The 21685-nt window shown below is 41.9% G+C and overlaps 1 protein-coding gene across 1 annotated transcript in view; it reads left to right on the top strand.

Moving 5' to 3' along the window:
* Positions 1-21685, top strand: part of LOC124789066 — a 93065-nt gene that overhangs the window by 15528 nt on the left and 55852 nt on the right. The window contains exon 3 of the mRNA XM_047256361.1: positions 5327-5555. Within this exon, the coding sequence (XP_047112317.1) occupies positions 5327-5555 (229 nt within the window). The remainder of the gene's footprint in view (positions 1-5326; positions 5556-21685) is intronic.

Here is a 21685-nt window from a genome sequence, read left to right as displayed (position 1 = left end):
AAAAGAAAGTTTTTTGGAAGCAAATGTAAACTTATGAGAAAGGTCAGCAATGACATACCTTCAAGAGGTGAAATCATTAGTACTGCAGACACACATTTAATGATGCAAGAAGTTATCCAAGCATTCTCATGGAGGAAATAAGGCAAGGTTGGGGAATGTTAAAAAAAGGACAAGTTGTTCATATCCCAGGATGAGATAGACTCACCTGATGTGAGAATTAATGGAGAACTGCCCATTGCTTTTAATCTTCTCTGACTTGGCCCCTTTCCTCCCTGAGGAAGGAACTAATGCTTCAAAAAACTAGAGTAGTTTGCTGTACTTTTATCTGTATGAGTTGACAGTACTAAGAATTTCACATGTTGAGGGTAAGTTCTGGCCCGCCATTCTCTCTTGTAATTTTATAAAAGAAACCACTGTCTGGTGTGTAGTTTGAGAAATTTAGCTCAAACATCCTGTGAAATTGCTTTAAGGCACTTCCTCCCTGAATTCCCTTGCATATTACATCTACATCTACTTATATATTCCACATGCTACCTTACAGTATGTGGCAAATGATACGTCTGCAAATACTGTCATTTCTGTCTTTTCCTGTTCTGTTCTTAAATGGTACATCAGAAAATCAACTGTATTAAGCATTGTTATGGGTACTAATTTATGTGATTTTCCTGTACAGTCAGTTTATGAGGTATATGTAGGAGGAAGTAATGTATTGCCTCACTTTTCCAAGAACATACATTATCAGTTTTAAGTTATGCTTTCCATGATTACATATGGAATACCCTGAAATCTTGGATGTGGTGACAGACTGTCCTGTAATGCAGCTCAATTTCTTTGTTAGATTGGAAAGTAACAGTCAGGTTGTGGGTTGGTGGAGCCAACAAATGTGAAAACAGAACATCTGGTTGTGATAACAAGTTGACCAGTAGCAAAGCCTAATGTTTATATCCATGCCATATTGAAAAATGCAAGGAGGATCCATACATAACTTTAACTGCACTCTCTATGTCATGGACAAACAGAGCGAATGGGGTATCTCAGTTTACAGAACTCATGTGGATACTATAGTGGAGAGTTTATTTTATGAAAAGAATGTAATATCTGAGCATAAAACAAGTTACACAGTTGTACAGCAGATTTATGACAGCAATACAGGCCTATAATTATATCTGCATACATCAGATATCCCTTCTTCAAAACAAGAATGACCAGCACCTCTTACAAATAATATTTTCAAAAAGTCTTTAAATAAAAATTTTAATTTAAAATTATTGCATCCTTTCATTTTTCTGTGATAATTCCCACTACCAGTTTCAGATTCCCAGACCCTCTGTGTAAAATTTCTTTCCCAAGCTAATTTGAATTCTTTAATTTTAGCTTTAGTGTACCATGTGGTGATATCATTTACACACAGTAGTCAATAGAATATAAACTTAAGTGATCTAGCTCTTGCAGGTGTACTAACATCAACATTGCTTTGTATGAATGCATGGGTTTAAGGAATGAAATAAAAACTGTAAAATCTAAAATTCCATAGGTCTCAGTGCCTGCTTTGAAATTAACCTACACTATATTAAATTCCAGTGGCATGTTACATAAATTTCCGTGGTTGTAAGCACCTTTTATGTTTTAACTTTTTCCAGTAAAACTGTCATTACTAGTATAATTGACTTCACGTAGTTGTTGTTCTCACTACAGGAGTATATGTCTTGGTGTTAATGAATGTTTTTTTGGATGGTCTCATAACGAACAGCTAGCCTTGGTGTATAGCTATTGAAAACTAATCAATATACAAGGAGCTGTAATATGGAAATGTTATTTCCAACAAAGTTATTCTCTTCATTGCTGCTGTGAGTACAATGAGCATTCAGTACCTCTGTGGTACATAACAAATTAGAGTTATATACACAAAATGTATTCTGTGAAACCGAGCGAGGTGGCGCAGTGGTTAGCACACTGGACTCGCGTTCGGGAGGACGACGGTTCAATCCCGTCTCCAGCCATCCTGATTTAGGTTTTCCGTGATTTCCCTAAATCGTTTCAGGCAAATGCCGGGATGATTCCTTTGAAAGGGCACGGCCGATTTCCTTCCCAGTCCTTCCCTAACCCGAGCTTGCGCTCCGTCTCTAATGACCTCGTTGTCGACGGGACGTTAAACACTAACCACCACCACCACTATTCTGTGAATGGTCCAGTTTGTCAGTAACAATTTCCTAGCATTGCCTAACATTGGAAGCAGAGGTGTACATTCTTCCATGAAAGAGCAATTAGATTATTCTTTCATGGAAGAATGTAATCCTTTTAACAATATTTACATTCATAAATTTGTACTTAAGAGAGAGAGTTCTCGCCTAGTGTTTAATTGTGCATAGCATTGGCTTTTTAGGTTAGTAACCAAGAAGTTTGGTACTCAGATCTGTGCTCAATTCAAAGATTTTATCCTTGACTGCTGATTCAACCTAAGTATCCATTGTATATATGAACTGACCATAGCAGCATAGATTGTGTTGTACTTTTTTTATGGGGCATGAGATAGAGTTCAAGATCAAAGAAAGATACACACTTATTGTCTTCAATAAGACACACTACTTAAATAAATATTTAACTGGTGCAAAAAGAAAAAAAAAGAGGTTACTAAACATATTTGACAAGGAATTCTGAAATGTGGAAGTGGAATGCTGGTTTATAGGGCTATACATTGAAGGTATATACACAGGTACATTCTAATGTTACAGCCATTCAGAATGTAGTAGATAATGCACAGTAGTTCCTATAAAAGAAAGAAATACTGTGCTATGTATATATTCTAATAACAGACTTTTGGGCAAAATCTTAAGGACACGTGCTTTTTACTTCATATTGTAAACTAGTCTGGAAAGAAAACCTGCAGAATACACTGACTGGGGGCTTAAATAAAGTTGGAAAGCAGTCTGTGAAGTAGTAAGTGTTTCTGTACAAAGTTCAAGGGCATCTGGCAAGGCATGACTATTTTACATTAATCACAATGAGAACTGATCTTAACTTTCACCTACAGCAGCTTGCACTTCACAGTTAAAAGCTGTCAAAAGTGCCACCAGGTGTCAGGGATTTCTATTTGTTGACTCAGCTGTAGGGGTGCTTTAATATTAAAGAATAAATTTATTAAAATTTTGTGCATCATGTGGCATTTTTTTGCATATCTCACTGTACGTAATACCTCATGAACTATATGTGGTACCATGATATAATTTTTTAAGTACATTTAATGGCATATGTGGGTTCTGTTTGTGAAATTTATTGCAAACAGCCTTAGTTGCACAGAAGTAATAAATTTAGAGGTCATGCATGATGCAGCAGTTTTTCACACATCTTATTGTGTATGATGTATCTCCTGAATTGTGGTAGGTAGATGGTTCTTACCTCAAAGCAATTGTTGCCTGACAGTAAGGGATATGTGTACCATGTTTGATTATAATTGGTCCAGCTGTTTAGGAGGACATGTGGAACATACTCACACATATACATAAATAGTTTCTGTATTAGGTGTAGATTTAAAGAGCTAAATTTAGTAGCATGCTGCATGTAAATAAAAAGATTCCTTGGGTATCTTAGAAAGCGTGTGTATATGTGTGTGTGTGTGTGTGTGTGTGTGTGTGTTATATACATTTCCGTAGAGAAAAGACAGCAAAATGTCCTCTTTCCTTCCCCATCACACTATATTCTCCTTTGCATCTTGTTTTGCAAGATGTGTCTCTCACTCAACAGTGGTGTGTACTCAGATTTGAAACTTTGTGACAGCATCTCTGACAGTCAGATGAATCTTTGTTCTTGTGAAATACCTCACATGAAACGGATTCAGTATCTTTGATGTCTCCATCTTGTGTAAATCCCACAGCTATTCGTAGTAATATAGTTTACTTGAACTGCACAGGTGTAAGAATTTGAAACTGTGCACCTTCAACTGTCAGGGACTGCTTAGTTACTAACTTCCTTTCAGTATGTACATTCTCCTTCCTCTTTTAATCTGCCAACTGGAACTGTAGTGAACTTTTTGCATAAACTGAGTATTTTGTGAGTAAATTTCATGAAATAATGCATATGTTTTATGGAAGCTAAAGTATATGTGAAGAAATTTGATAACTGTGATAATTCCACTTTTTATTCCAGAGATAAACGCTAGTATTGGTGTAAGAGTACAGTAATTATTTATTTTCTCTAAGTTTTTGGAGAGCACATGAAACATTTCCATGTATTTCATTGTGTAAGGTCTAGAAGACCACATTTAGCTGTGATATTACAACTTAAGTGGAATATAAAAAATCATCACGTCAGAGCTTTTCATGGTATAAATGAGTTAATAAACTATATATAAAAACAAAGATGAGGTGACTTACCGAACAAAAGCGCTGGCAGGTCGATAGACACACAAACAAACACAAACATACACACAAAATTCAAGCTTTCGCAACAAACTGTTGCCTCATCAGGAAAGAGGGAAGGAGAGGGGAAGACGAAAGGAAGTGGGGTATGTGTAGTGTTTGTTGGTAATGAGGATCACCCTGTGGCTAAACATGCCTTGGTGCACAGCCAGCACATCTTGGCACAGTGTTACACCGTCCGGGTTATCTGGATACTTCCCACCAACACCAACCTATCCGAACTCCGGAGATGGGAACTTGCCCTTCAGTATATCCTCTCTTCTCGTCATCCGCCAGGCCTCAATCTCCGCTAATTTCAAGTTGCCGCCACTCATACCTCACCTGTCTTTCAACAACTTCTTTGCCTCTACACTTCTGCCTCGACTGACATCTCTGCCCAAACTCTTTGTCTTTAAATATGTCTGCTTGTGTCTGTATGTGTGGATGGATATGTGCGTGTGTGCGAGTGTATACCTGTCCTTTTTTCCCCCTAAGGTAAGTCTTTCCGCTCCCGGGATTGGAATGACTCCTTACCCTCTCCCTTAAAACCCACTTCCTTTCGTCTTCCCCTCTCCTTCCCTCTTTCCTGATGAGGCAACAGTTTGTTGCGAAAGCTTGAATTTTGTGTGTATGTTTGTGTGTCTATCGACCTGGCAGCGCTTTTGTTCGGTAAGTCACCTCATCTTTGTTTTTATATATAATTTTTTCCCACGTGGAATGTTTCCTTCCATTATATTGAGTTAATAAACTAATTTATGGTATTATTTATTTGTTTGAACTTCCTAAACAGCTTAACTGACTTTCAAGAAATCTTTTATTGAACTTTGTTTTGTGTCTAACTAATTCTGTTTGTGTTAAATTGTTCAACTTGTGGCACATTCACTGTATATACTTTCATTGCTTCAATATCTGACTATAAATTGAACTTGTAGGTTCGACTCGTGGAAGTGGAGAGTGTAAACCTTTCGCCGATAGTCCAGTCAGAGAAACCAGCTGCAAAAGAAATGCAGAATCTCCAAGCTTATACAAAGTTAAGTAGAACTTTTGGTTCTAAAAGAGCAAAGCGCAGTGTGGAGCAGCGAGAGGCTATGCAGCTTGAAGTTGAACACATGGAGCATCAGTTGTCACAAGCACTCAGCACAACAGCATTGGCAAAGAAGGGTTTGTTACTTTTGAATTTACATAAGGTTATAACATTTATCCTGTTACAGTTCATATGCGATTCCATTATATTGATATATCTAACTTCTCATATTAACTTGCTAGTCATGATCTAGTCCTCTAACATAAAACTAATGATGTAATAAAGTCAGTTTATTGTATTTTAGGTCTCAAAAACCAATTGACTAATATTATTTGATTGCTGAATCAAACAATGGAAACTCCAAGTTCGAATATCAACAATATAAGGGAAACATAAATTGCTTCTTACCATAAAGATGACCCATTAAGTCACGGATAGGCACAACGAAAATACACACATTAGCTTTTGGTCGTAGCCTTTGTCAGAAAAGGAAATATGCACACATCCATCCACACAAGCAAGCATACCTCAAGCACACATTACCACCATATCTGGCAGTTCAACTGGAGTGCATCTTTCTGGTACAGTGGAAGCAGCAATCTGTAAGGGGTGGGGGGAAGGGGATGGGTTAGCAGGGTACAGGTGGGGGGGGGGGGGGAGAGGGGGGGGGGAGAGAGAGAGAACAGTACTGTCTGGCAATATGCCTGACAACAGGTGCACTTTTGGGAGGAAGGCTTCAAAGCACTCACCGAAAGTATACCTACCTTAGTTGACCAACACCTGTAACCCGTAGCACAAAGACTTTCCTCCAATATTATAGATACAAAACCATTTCCTAGATTGTCTGAAATCCATGCCTGTGCCAATCCCACCACACACCTTGCTTGTCACCATTGATGCCATCTCCCTCTATACCAACATCCCCCACACCTGCTGCTGAACATTTCCTCAGTCAACACTCAACTGATTCCAGACCTATGACATCCTCCTTGCTCACTTTAATCAACTTTGTCCTTGTCCAAATGCCATGCCACTTTTCTTGAAGTTGATCTGATCCTTACCGAAGGCCAGCTACACCGTTCCGTCCACGTTAAACTTAAACCTATTAACAAACAACAGTACTTAAATTTTGACAGTTGCCATCCTTTCCATGTCACATGTTCCCAGGCATACAATCTTGGCATCTGAGGCAAATGTGTGTGTTCAGATGCAGACTCTTTACAGCAATACACCACCACTCTCACCTCAGCCTTCACTGGCCGAAACTGTCCCAACAGCCTAGTTCAGAAGCAGGTTTCCCGGGTCCCACATCCAAACCTGGTACTGCTGATCCCTCCAAAAAACAACTTCGGAGCACACCACTTGTCACACAATGTTATCCTGGCCAGCTACTTCGACAAGGCCATGACTTCCTAAAGTCATGCCCTGAAATGAGATCCATTCTGTCTGAGATTTAGCACACCACACCTGGAATAGCTTTTTGTCACCCTCCCAATCTCCCTAATATGCTTGTCAGACTCTATGCTCCTTCTGCACCCATCTCCCTACCCTATGGCTCCTACTCCGTGACTATCCCCGCTGCAAGACTTGCTCTATGCAGCCTCCTAGCACCACCTATTCCACCCATGCTATCAATGACTTTCCTTGACACAGAGAAGTTGCTGTCCATGCATCAGCACAGCTCTAGAAAGCAAAGGCACTTGACTTGGTGCCCCACTGCAGACTCCTAACTAAGGTTCAAGCATATGGGATTGATTCTCAAATATGTGAGTGGCTTGAAGACTTCTGAAGTAATAAAACCCAGTATGTTGTCCTCAATGGTGAGTGTTCATCGGAGGTGAGGGTATCATCTGGAGTGCCCCAGGGAAATGTGGTAAGTCCGCTGTTGTTTTTTATCTACATAAATGATCTTTTGGATATTGTGGATAGCAATGTGCGGCTGTTTGCTGATGATGCTGTGGTGTACGGGAAGGTGTCATTGTTGAGTGACTGTAGGAGGACACAAGATGAGTTGGACAGGATTTGTGATTGGTGTAAAGAATGGCAGCTAACTCTAAATATAGATAAATGTAAATTAATGCAGATGAATAGGAAAAAGAATCCCGTAATGTTTGAATACTCCATTAGCAGTGTAGCGCTTGACACAGTCACGTCGATTAAATATTTGGGCATAACGTTGCAGAGCGATATGAAGTGGGACAAGCATGTAATGGCAGTTGTGGGGAAGGCGGATAGTCGTCGTCGGTTCATTGGTCGAATTTTGGGAAGATGTGGTTCATCTGTAAAGGGGACCGCTTATAAAACACTAATACGACCTATTGTTGAGTATTGCTCGAGTGTTTGGGATACCTATCAAGTCGGATTGAGGGAGGACATAGAAGCAATTCAGAGGCGGGCTGCTAGATTTGTTACTGGTAGGTTTGATCATCATGCGAGTGTTAAGGAAATACTTCAGGAACTCGGGTGGGAGTCTCTGGAGGAAAGGAGGCGTCCTTTTCGTGGATGCTAGTTGTGGTACGAGGTACCCTCCACCATGCACTGTATGGTGGATTGCGGAGTATGTATGTAGATGTAGATGTAGAAAGGGAGAGCTGCCTGTGAAACAACACATGCCATATATCAGCTGTTATGTAAACACTGATTGGTCCTATACATCGGCATGTCTACCACCCAGTTATCAGTCAAGATGAATGGGCATAGGTAGAGGGTGTATACAGGCAACACGCAGTACCCTATTGCAGAGCAGGCTCTACAATGTGACAGTCATGACCTTGGTGCCTGTTTCGCTACACATGCCATCTGGAGTCTTCCCCCAGACATGACAAGGGAGGTGGTGCAGTGGTTAGTACATGTGACTCGCATTTGGGAGAACGACAGTTCAAACCTGCATCCAGCCATCTTGATTTAGGTTTTCCGTGGTTTCCCTAAATCGCTTCATGCAAATGCTAGGATAGTTCCTTTGAAAGGGCATAGCCAACTTCCTCCCCTATCCTTCCCTAATCTGATGGGATCAATGACCTCACTGTTTGGTCCCCTCCCCCAAATCAACCAACCAATCCCCCAGACAACAGTTTCTCTGAACTCCGCAGGTGGGAACTACCATTACAAGATGTCCTTGGTTCTTGGCATTTCTTCACATAACTAGTCCTTTCTTCATTCCATTTTAGTTTTCTACATCTTTCATTTTCTGACCTTTCTATTTTTCGCCGTCCTCCCTCCCACCTCTGTTTCATACAATGCACTTAGCTTTTTGACTCCTATTAACTTGTGGATGATGTTTTAATAGTAATCTCTGTCTTGCATATTACTCTTTCTTCCACCTTCAAGCTCTCAAATTTCCCAAACTTGTCTGGTGCAGTGCCCAACAATCAGTCTTTCCTTCTCATCCCGTCCAGTAAGTCTCCCCTTACCAGGGATCTGAGTGACTTTTCGGAGCTGTACCCCTTTCTCTAAACCTCTTCATTCCTTATCCTTCACCCCTCTTCCTTCCCCTTCAACTCTTCTGCCAGAAGAAGGATCCACTGGCTCCGAAAGCTTGTAAAAGCTAAACCCTTGTGTGTGTGTGTGTGTGTGTGTGTGTGTGTGTTTTTTTTTCCTGCCGCCACATGATGAATAGATTTTTTTATCTATCCATTTACATTATATTGACAATAATTGATTATTTTCATTATTAATGTTCTTGTTAGTAATACGTACTATGTAATACCCCCCCCCCCCCCCCAGTTCCCCTCAAGGCGCTCATGCCTCTTTCGTGAGTGTGTGTCTGTTGTGAGCATGGTGTCCAAAGCTATTGCAGCACCTACTTCCTTTCTTGTGCTCAACCTTCTATCCCCAACTATCTTCTTTTTCCCTTTCTTGTGGTGATAGCCTTTGATGTTGACCTGGCTATTTCTTATCTTTTGTCAATATCTTCATTCATTTTCCTTGCAGCGCTTTTTGGCTGGAGTAATTTTGATCCCCTGCTGGGTTTGACCTTCATTTTACAATTTTTTTCTGTAATATGAACCAACTGTTGAAAAAAACCATAAGTAGCACCTACTGCCTGGACTGTTGATGACACACTGTTCACAATAACTGCATAGACTCATAGATGCTCTTAAAAGCTAATGTGATTGACAATCCATGCAGCATTTCGTAAAGCCCCCTGACAGGACTGGTATCACACTTCCAATGCCTGAGCTGCTAGCTCCCCACGTATGTCAAGGAGCAGAAGCCCAACTTACTGGGGTGTTAGGAATCCTGGCAATGGCTGTCATGCCAGATGACCTTCACTGCAGCCCTTCATCAGAATAGGTGCCATTAGAGTAGAAGTTTTGTACATAATACATATCAGATTGAACCAACACAATGACAAATCTGATTCAGCCATCTCAAGAGACAGATTTATGTATTTCAGTCTCAACAGTTACAATTCTCCTGTTTTCTGTACCCTGATACCCCATTGGAAGAGGGACAAGCCAGGTGACTCAGACCAAAACAATTATTCAGTACCTGCTGTTTACTAGAACAAATGGAGATACTTTTACAGTGACAAAAACCTTTATTTCTTTTCTTTTTTTTAACATGCAGTAAAAATGAGCAATAGGTCGCTATTAATTAAAGCCTCCCTTTCTGCACAGTCTCAAGCTCTTCTGGCATGTGAATGGCTGGGTGACATACCAGTGACTATTGCCTCGTATAAAATTTTGAATATGATATAGGGAGTTATCTTACACTCCAGACAGACAAGAAGCTACGAGCTAATGCTGAATAGCAAGGTTTACCTTTTGTCCAGAACTTAAAAAAATGTCGCAAGGATAACCAAACAGATACAGGTAGTTTCATATTAGCCTTCAAAGAAAACATCCTCCTCAAAGAAGTTATAGTTACGTAAATTGAAACCTTATGTTCCAATGTCCATTAGGAGTTTCCGATGTTTATGCTTTACTAATATGTCATCCCACTGGACGGCAGACCTAAAATGCACAAATGGCTGACAATTACTCCACAAAGGCTGGTTTTGCAAGTCAGTTGTACTGAACGTCATCCTACCAGATCTACCAACCCTCTCCACTTTCATGTTTACTGTGAGAGCATCTCCAGAAACTGTTCCCACCTAGAGTAGGAGCTTCTCCCTCCAGAGTCTACCAGTGATAGGACTTCCTCTTGGGGCTCTTCTCCCTAGAAACCCACAGATCGGAGGCCCAACACCAGCCAGAGACTGAAAGAGCCATAGTCTGTGTGTCTCAAGATTGCTCACTCATCATCGATCCCCACGCATATGGTAGATAAGCCCTCACAAGAATCTCTGTGACCAGGAGCTGCGAAAGAAGAAAAGGAGGATAGTCGGGAGAAGGCTACTCAGGTGACCCTTGAAGGTACCTGATCCCCTTATGCAATCTAATTCTTATCCCTCAGTGTGATGATCTAGAGCAGATGTAATAAACACTACTGTCACATGATGGAACTAATTTCCTCTTATTCTGCAGTCTGTATCACCCTCCAAGAAATTCACTTCACTGATGACCATTCCCCACTGTTTCATGATTACCATGCATTCTGTCAGAATCATAATGGTTGTAGGAGGGATGGTTGTAGGAGGACATTTGGAGGGATCAGTGCTTGGTTCATACTGACGTCATCAGTGAGTGGATTCCCCTCCAAACCACATTGGAAGTAGTAGCAGTGTGAGTGCAGACCACTGCAATAACCACCATTTGTAACATTTATTTACCTTCGAGCAGGACACTTACTTCCCTTGAGATGACCACATTAATCAAACAGTTCTCTCCCTCTTCTTTCCTACTTGATAATTTCAGAATTCAATGTTTTCTAATCAGTATACATCTTTGGAGTGGATGAGTAAGAGTGTTATTTGATTTCCTGAATCCCCAAAAGGCTTTATTTTTGTGTAAGCTGTTATTTCAAATGTATTTTACTCATCATTTGATTTGGTGTTTTGTTTATCATCACGGCAAAAAAAGTATAACACTGTTTCCTTGAAGAAATATTTGGAACAGTTTCTGTGCATTATCAAGTCTAGGCAAGATTTGTTGTTTGCATGTTGTACACTTTGCCGATTTGACATTTGAATGCCGCATGGTGGGGGGGGGGGGGGGGGGAAATAACTGATGATGGTCGAAGTAGAGAGGATATAAAATGTAGACTGGCAATGGCAAGGAAAGCGTTTCTGAAGAAGAGAAATTTGTTAACATCGAGTATTGATTTAAGTGTCAGGAAGTCATTTCTGAAAGTATTTGTATGGAGTGTAGCCATGTATGGAAGTGAAACATGGACAAGAAGAGAATAGAAGCTTTCGAAATGTGATGCTACAGAAGAATGCTGAAGATTAGATGGGTAGATCACATAACTAATGAGGAGGTATTGAACAAAATTGAGGAGAGGAGGAGTTTGTGGCACAACTTGACTAGAAGAAGGGATCGGTTGGTAGGACATGTTCTGAGGCACCAAAGGATCACCAATTTAGTACTGGAGGGCAGCGTGGGGGGTAAAAATTGTAGAGGGAGACCAAGATAGGAATACACTAAGTAGATTCAGAAGGATGTAGGCTGCAGTAGCTACTGGGAGATGAAGAAGCTTGCACGGGATAGAGTAGCATGGAGAGCTGCATCAAACCAGTCTCAGGACTGAAGACCACAACAACAACAACAACAACAACAACAACATGGTGGGGGGGAATAAAAAAACACGATGTTTCAAAATTTGAAAACAAAAAAGACCAATAAAAACGTTGTGTGTGTGAAATACCAATAAAGCTGGAATTTAGTGTTAAAAGTGAAAGTGGTGGGGTGATAAATGCAGAATGCTTATTTACATCATCTATTCTGCTACATGAAATAAGGGAGGGGCAGCCACTTGCCTGTGGCAGACTGGTGCATGGTGCATACAGGCATGAGATAGAAAACAGGTCATTTGTTCCTCCTAATATTTAAAACTGGATCTTGTGATTTTTTGTTTTTGAAGGCTGGTAGGTAAGCAGTGGGCTGTTCTGAACCATCAGCTTGACTTTGAGACAACACCGCCCCTACACCATACTGTGGTGCGTCTGTTGCAACCACATGCTGGAGCCCTGGCTGATAGGTGCCCAAGCATGGGGTGGAACACAAGTCATCTTTCAGTGCCTTGAGTGCATAGTCACAAGCAAGCATCCACTCAAATGCTGCACATTCCTTAGGAGTTGATTTAGAGGATAGGAAACTGAATCAGCCTGCAGAAGGAATTGTGGTAGCACGCGACTTTGCCTAATAATGCTTGATACTCCTTCGCATTCATAGGATGTGGAAGGGCTGCAGTAGCTGCTATATGACTGACAGTTTGCTGAGTGTTCCAATGAGAAATAACAAGCCCCATCTTTAATATAGAGGGTTGGAAGACATATGACTTTTCCAAATTGCACTTGAGATCCCCTTCACACAAGGACTGAAACAAAAGATGAAGGTTGCGAAGATGATCGTCGGTGGTTGGACCAATAACAACAGTGTCAATTACGAAACTTCCTGGCAGATTAAAACTGTGTGCCCGACCGAGACTCGAACTCGGGACCTTTGCCTTTCGCGGGCAAGTGCTCTACCAACTGAGCTACCGAAGCACGACTCATGCCCGGTACTCACAACCTTACTTATGCCAGTACCTCGTCTCCTACCTTCCAAACTTTACAGAAGCTCTCCTGCGAAGCTTCTGCAAAGTTTGGAATGTAGGAGACGAGGTACTGGCAGAAGTAAGGCTGTGAGTACTGGGCGTGAGTCGTGCTTCGGTAGCTCAGTTGGTAGAGCACTTGCCCGCGAAAGGCAAAGGTCCCGAGTTCGAGTCTCGGTCGGGCACACAGTTTTAATCTGCCAGGAAGTTTCATATCAGCGCACACTCCGCTGCAGAGTGAAAATCTCATTCCCGTGTCAATTATGTAATTGATACAACAAGGCATCCATTGGATAAATTGCTCCAAATAGTGTTGGAAAATGGCCGTGGCAAAAATCAGTCGGTTGTACCTGTGGAGGGCATATGAAGTATTAACAACAAGAAGCTAATGTGATTCTTCATCAAGTGGCAGCTGAAAATGTCCTTTTGACAGATCTAGTTTCGGAAAATATTGTCTACTCGCCAGTTTCATCATAAGTTCATCCAGGCGAGGGATGGGGCATATATCGACCATGGACTATTAATTAACCACCACCACAGAGAGGGGTTTTTTCCTTTGACTAACAGTGTTGCCCATTGACTGGATTAAATGGGCTCCATGATACTTAAAGCAGTCAGTCTGTGTAATTCTTCCTTCAGTTGAGCACAAAGTGCGAGTGATACAGGCCAGCCATGGAAAAAATGGGGTTGTGCTGTAGGTTTGAGAGTGGTATTTGCTATATAATCACTAGCTTTGCTGAGTCCTGACGAAAAAGGACAAAATATTAATTGCACAAATCATCCAACTCTTGATAAGACACAAGATCTGAATCTCAATGAATGGACTTTGGGACCATAAATCCAAATGCTCAGAAAGTGTCCAAACGGAACAAATTTTTGTAAACACACTGTCCACTACCAGAAAGCTCACTGGCCAAATCATCGCCTTGTAAGCTGTTATCCTGTTTATGCTGTAAACCGGCCGAGTATTGGAATCTGCTGTTTTAATTGACGAGACGGCATGATGTAACCAACAGCAGAGAGAGAATCAAGATGTCAATAAGTATCAGAATTCAGAAGCCAGGCTGCTGTGCCCGTATCCACTTGAAGGTGCAAAGGGATCCCATTAATACACACATTGATGAACAGTTTGTCAGAAACAGATGTAATATCTTCACATGCGTGGCCTACAACATGATTGAGATGTGAGAAACACAGTAGAAGCCAACCGAGAGTTATACAGTTGCAGTGTGACCTTTCTTATGAACCACAAACCTTGCCCTTGGTGGTTGGTTTGTGTGCCTCAGTGATACGGATATCAGTTTCATAGTTGCAACCACTATTGGAGAAAAGGGGAGGGGGGATAATTGTTGAGAGGTCAGACAACATGTGGTTCCTGAAGAGGGCAACAGCGTTTCCAGTGGTTACAGGGGCAATTGTCTGGATGATTTACTGATGTGATCTTGTAACGTTAGCCACCTTGGCTTTTGTGTGCTGGTACTGCCATGGCTTTGATGTGCTGGTACTGGGAACAGCTGAAAGCAAGGGGAAACTGCAGCCATAATTCCTCCTAAGGGCATGCAGCTCTACTGTATGGTTAAATGATGATGGCATCCTCTTGGCTAAAATATTCTGAAGGTAAAGTAGGTCCCCATTCAGATATATGGGTAGAGACTACTTAGCAGGCTGTTTTGTCATCAGGAGGAACAAAATGGGCATTCTGTGTGTTGGTGGGTGAAATATTAGCTCCCTTAATTGGACAGATAAGTTAAAAAATTTAAAAAGGGAAATGAAACAATGCATAATCCAGGATGGAATAACGACAATATTACTTTTTCATAATGATGTAAAATTATGAAAAGGATAGATTGCTACTCACCATGCAATGGAGATGTTGAGCTGCAGTCAGGTACAACAAATTCACACACACACACACACACACACACACACACACAAGTGTACACACACATATTCAATCAAACACAACTCATGCATACATGACCACCATCTTTGACTGCCTCCTTTCTGTGTGTGTGTGTGTGTGTGTGTGTGTGTGTGTGTGTGTGGGAGGGGGGGGGGGGGGGGAGGTTAGTGGTCTCTACTTCAAAAGAAGGCTTTCTGCTTAAAAGCTTCCATGTTTAGTAGTCTTTTTGTTGTTCTTCTCTGCGACTTGACATCTCCAATATATGGTGGGTAGCCATCTATCCTTCTCATAATATTATCATTAAAATGGGAAATGGATAGCTTGAAGTTAGATATAGCGGGAATTAGTGAAATTTGGTGGCAGGAGGAACAGGACTTTTGGCCAAGTGAATAAATGGTTATAAATACAAAATCACATAGGGGCAATGCAGAAGTAGGTTTAATAATAAATAAGGAAATAGAAATATGGGCAAGATACTATCAACAGAATAATGAAAACATTATCATAGTCAAGACACTAAGCCCATACCCACCACAGTAATACAGGTTTATATGCCATCTAGCTCCACATATGTTGACATCTAGCTCCACAGATGTTAGAGAGATTGAAGAAATGTATGAGATAAGAGAAATTATTCAGATAGTTAAGGGAGATGAAAATCTAATAGTGATGGAGGACTGGAGTTCAACAGTAGGAAAAGTAAGAAGCCACCTCGTAGAATTTTGCCACAAAGCAAAATTTAATAATCGATAACAGTTGTTGGTTTAAGACTCATGAAATAAGATTGTATGTCTCGAAGAGATCTGGAGACACGAGGGGGTTTCAGATTGATTATATAAGGGTATACAGAGATTTTGGATCCAGATTTTAAATTGTAAGACATTTTCAGCGGTTGATGTGGACTCTGACTGCAATTTATTGTTTATGAACTGTAGATTAAAACTAAAGAAAGTGCAAAAAGGTTGTAAATTAAGGAGGTGGGACCTGGAAAAGTTGAAAGAAGAAGAGGTTATCGAGAATTTCAGATGCAGCATTAGGCAACAAATGTCTAGAAAAAGAGAAGAAATGCAGTAGAAGAAGAGTGGATAGCTTTGAGAGATGAAATATTGAAGGCATCAGAGGACTGAACAGGTAAAAAGACAAGGCCTAGTAGATACTCCTGTGTATCACAGGAGATATTGAATTTAATTGATGAAAGTAGAAAATACAGAAATGAAGCAGGTGAAAGGGAATACAAACGTCAAAAAATGAGATTGACAGAAAGTGCGAAATGGCTAAGCGAGAATGCGTCTGTGGAAGCATGTGGTTATAACTCGGGGAAAATATATACCACCTATAGGAAAATTAGAGACCATTGCGAAAAAAAAGGAGAAACAGCTGCATGAATATGAAGAGCTCATATGGAAAACCAGCACTAAGCAAGGAGGGGAAATCTAGAAGGTTGAAAGTATACACAGAAGGGCTATACTTAGGAAATGAAGTTGAAGCCAATATTATAGAAAGGGAAGAGAGAGGAGGTAAAGATGAGATGGGAGATATAATACTGCAAGAAAAATACACTCCTGGAAATGGAAAAAAGAACACATTGACACCGGTGTGTCAGACCCACCATACTTACTCCGGACACTGCAAGAGGGCTGTACAAGCAATGATCACACGCACGGCACAGCGGACACACCAGGAGCCGCGGTGTTGGCCGTCGAATGGCGCTAGCTGCGCAGCATTTGTGCACCGCCGCCGTCAGTGTCAGCCAGTTTGCCGTGGCATACGGAGCTCCATCGCAGTCTTTAACACTGGTAGCATGCCGCGACAGCGTGGACGTGAACCGTATGTGCAGTTGACGGACTTTGAGCGAGGGCGTATAGTGGGCATGCGGGAGGCCGGGTGGACGTACCGCCGAATTGCTCAACACGTGGGGCGTGAGGTCTCCACAGTACATCGATGTTGTCACCAGTGGTCGGCGGAAGGTGCACGTGCCCGTCGACCTGGGACCAGACCGCAGCGACGCACGGATGCACGCCAAGACCGTAGGATCCTACGCAGTGCCGTAGGGGACCGCACCGCCACTTCCCAGCAAATTAGGGACACTGTTGCTCCTGGGGTATCGGCGAGGACCATTCGCAACCGTCTCCATGAAGCTGGGCTATGGTCCCGCACACCGTTAGGCCGTCTTCCGCTCACGCCCCAACATCGTGCAGCCCGCCTCCAGCGGTGTCGCGACAGGCGTGAATGGAGAGACGAATGGAGACGTGTCGTCTTCAGCGATGAGAGTCGCTTCTGCCTTGGTGCCAATGATGGTCGTATGCGTGTTTGGCGCCGTGCAGGTGAGCGCCACAATCAGGACTGCATACGACCGAGGCACACAGGGCCAACACCCGGCATCATGGTGTGGGGAGCGATCTCCTACACTGGCCGTACACCACTGGTGATCGTCGAGGGGACACTGAATAGTGCACTGTACATCCAAACCGTCATCGAACCCATCGTTCTACCATTCCTAGACCGGCAAGGGAACTTGCTGTTCCAACAGGACAATGCACGTCCGCATGTATCCCGTGCCACCCAACGTGCTCTAGAAGGTGTAAGTCAACTACCCTGGCCAGCAAGATCTCCGGATCTGTCCCCCATTGAGCATGTTTGGGACTGGATGAAGCGTCGTCTCACGCGGTCTGCACGTCCAGCACGAACGCTGGTCCAACTGAGGCGCCAGATGGAAATGGCATGGCAAGCCGTTCCACAGGACTACATCCAGCATCTCTACGATCGTCTCCATGGGAGAATAGCAGCCTGCGTTGCTGCGAAAGGTGGATATACACTGTACTAGTGCCGACATTGTGCTTGCTCTGTTGCCTGTGTCTATGTGCCTGTGGTTCTGTCAGTGTGATCATGTGATGTATCTGACCCCAGGAATGTGTCAATAAAGTTTCCCCTTCCTGGGACAATGAATTCACGGTGTTCTTATTTCAATTTCCAGGAGTGTATTTGTCAGACCTTGAAAATGTACGTCCAAACAAGGACCTGAGAGTAGATAACATTCCGTCAGAACTACTGATAGCCTTGGGAGAGCCAGCCATGACAAAACTCTTCTGTTTGGTCCGCAAGATGTGTGAGACAGGTAACTACCCTCAGACTTCACAAAGAATGTAATAATTCCAGTGTAATAATTCCTGAGAAAGCAGGTGCTTGACGGGTGTGAACATTACAGAACTATCAGTTTAATAAGTCATGGTTACAAAATACCAACACAAATTTCTTACAGAAGAATGGAAAAACTGGCAGAAGCTGACCTCGAAGAAGATCAGTTTGGATTCCGAAGAAATGTAGGAATGCACAGGGCAATATTGGTCCTACAACTTCTCTTAGGAGATAGATTAAGGTACAGTGGAACCTCACATAGTGAACATAATTCATTCCAGAATCTTAACTCGTAGTGTAAAACACTCGTTATAGTCTGTGAGACGAGTGATTGGTACTGACAGTTCCGGCGGGCAGACGGCGCTGTTGCCGAACGTGGCTCATAGCACGCGGCGCCCTGTCTGCTACACGCATTCTCTAGCAGCAGAAATAAAAGTGAGACGAAATACAAGTCATATTGGTACGCGTGAATTTATTTAAAGTTGATGCTTGAAATATATTAACTCGAAAACTGATAAGAGCTATTTAGTACAAGTATCTAAGATGCTGAAACATAAGAAAGTTATTTGTTAAACTTCACAACTGAAATGAAAACTATTTTCGCAAGTTGTTGAACATTAGCAGTTTTGGTTTCCATTGTTAAGTATTAGCATTATTAATTTGTTCTACTACAAGCTACAGAATAATTGGTCAGTGTATTAAGAGTTATAATCTGAAGAAAGTACTCACAATATGATGATCTGGTTGTAGATTGATAGCAAACTCCCTCCTTACATTCCTGAATACGTTGTAGTTACTGTAATGGAAAAACACCACTCACATCACTGTCAGAATCTGATTTGACATTGTCTTCCTCAGCACTACTCGAACTATCACTGCTCTCTCCCAGATGTATAATTAAATTTTCGATGCATTCTTCCACAACCCCTTCGGTTTTGGCCGCCTCTCTGATGGCACTTGCAGTGCTGTTTACAATTGTAGCCCACGTCTCCCTTGTCACTTTATTGATAGCTGCTGGAAGGAGAGTTTCCACTTCAGAGATCGTGAATTTTTTATTGTTTGCAGCAATGTAATTTTTTATCTGCGCCCACACTCCTTCAATTGCATTGAAGTGACAGCGGTATGGAGGAAACCGAACGATTTCATGCCCGTGCCTTTTAGCAATCTCGTCAATTACATATGTTGGAAATTGGGGTTTCTTTTGTGCCACAATTTCGAGCAGTTCCGCCTTCCTTAAATCTTCTCTGAAATCTACTTTTCGCCGTTTCAACCACTGAATGATATCATCTTTTTTTATTGCCAAGGTTGGTGCCTCATCGTGAACAACAGAATGATAAGGCGCATTGTCCATAACAATCACTGATGGACTTGTCAGATTCGTCATAAGCGATGTCTCGAACCATTCTTGAAATACTACACTGTTCATTTCTTCATGGTAATCTCCCGTCTTTTTTGACCGAAACATTTTCAAGCAGTTTGGCACAAAACCTTTCGATGTTCCTGCATGTAAGACAATAATACACCCTCCTTTGCCAACAGGCACTGCCATTGTCCCCTTGGGCGTTCCATCATTCCAGCCTCTACGTAAAGAATGGCTGGCATTGACCCAAGTTTCATCTAACCACACTATACTTTCGAATTTCACACCCATGATCCTGTGCAGAAATCTGCACCGCCATGCAACTACATCTGTCCTTTCCATTGATATTTTGCGTCCGTTAAACAGTGTATAGCTGAAGCCTATGTCTTTCAACACTGTACGCAATGAAAATTTGCTCCCTTTAAAAAGATCGTCTTTCTGAAGCGACACCTGTAATTTAGATAGAGTGGGATGTTCCCTTCTCTTATAATAGCTGTATATATGACGACGAATAGCGCCTTTCTGAAAATCGTCCAAAGCTGTCACCTGCTTATTTCTCGGTCGCTTCTTTCCTGGTGTGTGCAGCTTTGTTGTGCCACTCTCATCACAATCTACACTATACTGTTCTTTCCCTATCTTTACAACAGTGTTCTTACTTATTTTCAGTGCTGCTGCAGTTCTCTTCACAACCTGAACAACAGGAATTAAGGGCCCACCTTTGTCCTTTTCTTTCTCAAAGTAATCCCTCACAGAGCACACGATTTCACGGGCCTGGGTGTGTAGCACACTTTTCTTCCTCCGTTTCACTTCTTGTGTTGGGCTGGTACTACCCGCCGTGCTAGACATTGTTTACAATGAAACATAAACAAAGGAACACTAAAAACAACAAAAACGAAATAAACTGCGAATTCAACTTCAGACAAACGACGAACGACCGCACCGCCTGCACGCGAGACACTGGTAAGTTTCATAAGCGCGCGCGACTGGGTTTCAGAGTGGCAACGTGGCCCTTGCTACCCGCTCAAAGTCAGGCCGTCATTGGCTGCCTGCCTGCGGTCGCTAGGCAACGGAAAGACGCTACCGAGCTGTCAATACCAAAGACTCGTCTCCCAGACTATAAACAAAACAATTTATTCCATATAAATTAATGTTAAATACGATAATGCATTCCATGCAGAAAAAATACTAGCAGTTTTATCTTATTCATGCCATTTATTCAAAGAAAATTATACATACAGTATTACGTATTTATTATTCATGATACATAACTATTTCTTGTTGACTAGGAAGCTATCTATAGTCATTTGTTTTTGCTGACACTACAACGCATGGCAAAAGTGCGACACAGCATTATCATCAAATAAATTTGTAGTGCACATAGCGACTGCTTTATCGGAGTGATGATTTTCAGTGTACGATGCAACCAATTCCCATGCTTTTGTATTTCTTTTTTTGCGCCAGAAGATTGCTGCTTTGCTGTTACTGCCCCCTGCTCCTCCTCCTCCTCTTCTGAAGAAGTCTTTTTCCACAGCTTCCTGCTGTGAAACACACTGCAACTCCATAAGCTCTTCGGTGATCATTTCTTGGCTGTGATCTTCCACAGGCTCATCAAAATCATTGTTATCCACTTCTAGTCCCGTGTTTGTGACCAAAAACACAATATCATTGACTACAGGCTCCACATGTACTGACTGAAATGCCTCAGTGTCACATTGGACAACACACTCCAGCCAGTGCTTCAAACAAGCAGAATTGAGAGTTCTCTTGGTAACCCCTTCCCATGCTTTTTCGGTCATCCTGATGCAGGCAACAATATTGAAGTGTTCTTTTTAGAACTCTCCAGGAATGAGATAAGTAGCTTCGGTCAACTCAAAGCAATGCTCAAGAAGTGCTTTAATATAGACTTTCTAAAAGTTATAATGCTGGTACATAGGCTGGAGTAACAGTGTGGTGTTGGGAGGCAGAAATTGGGTCTTGAGGAACTGAAATTCTTCAAGGAAGTGGTGTTGTAGGTCTGGAGAATAGGCGGGAGTGTTGTCCATAACTTGAAAGACATGGAGTGGCTGATTCATCTCAAGCAAATATTTTTTTCACTGAAGGACCAGTCTCTTCATTGATCCAATAACAAAAAAGATTGTGTGTTATTCAAGCCTTGTTGTTGGGCGTCCACATCACATTTAACTTGCTCTTCTGAACTTTACACTTCTTGAAGGCTTGTGGAATTTCTGAATGGT

This window comes from Schistocerca piceifrons, chromosome 1 (genome assembly GCF_021461385.2).
Source record: "Schistocerca piceifrons isolate TAMUIC-IGC-003096 chromosome 1, iqSchPice1.1, whole genome shotgun sequence".
Classification (NCBI taxonomy): domain Eukaryota; kingdom Metazoa; phylum Arthropoda; class Insecta; order Orthoptera; family Acrididae; genus Schistocerca; species Schistocerca piceifrons.
Note: the sequence above shows the minus strand (reverse complement) of the source record. Positions and strands in the feature narration are given on the sequence as shown.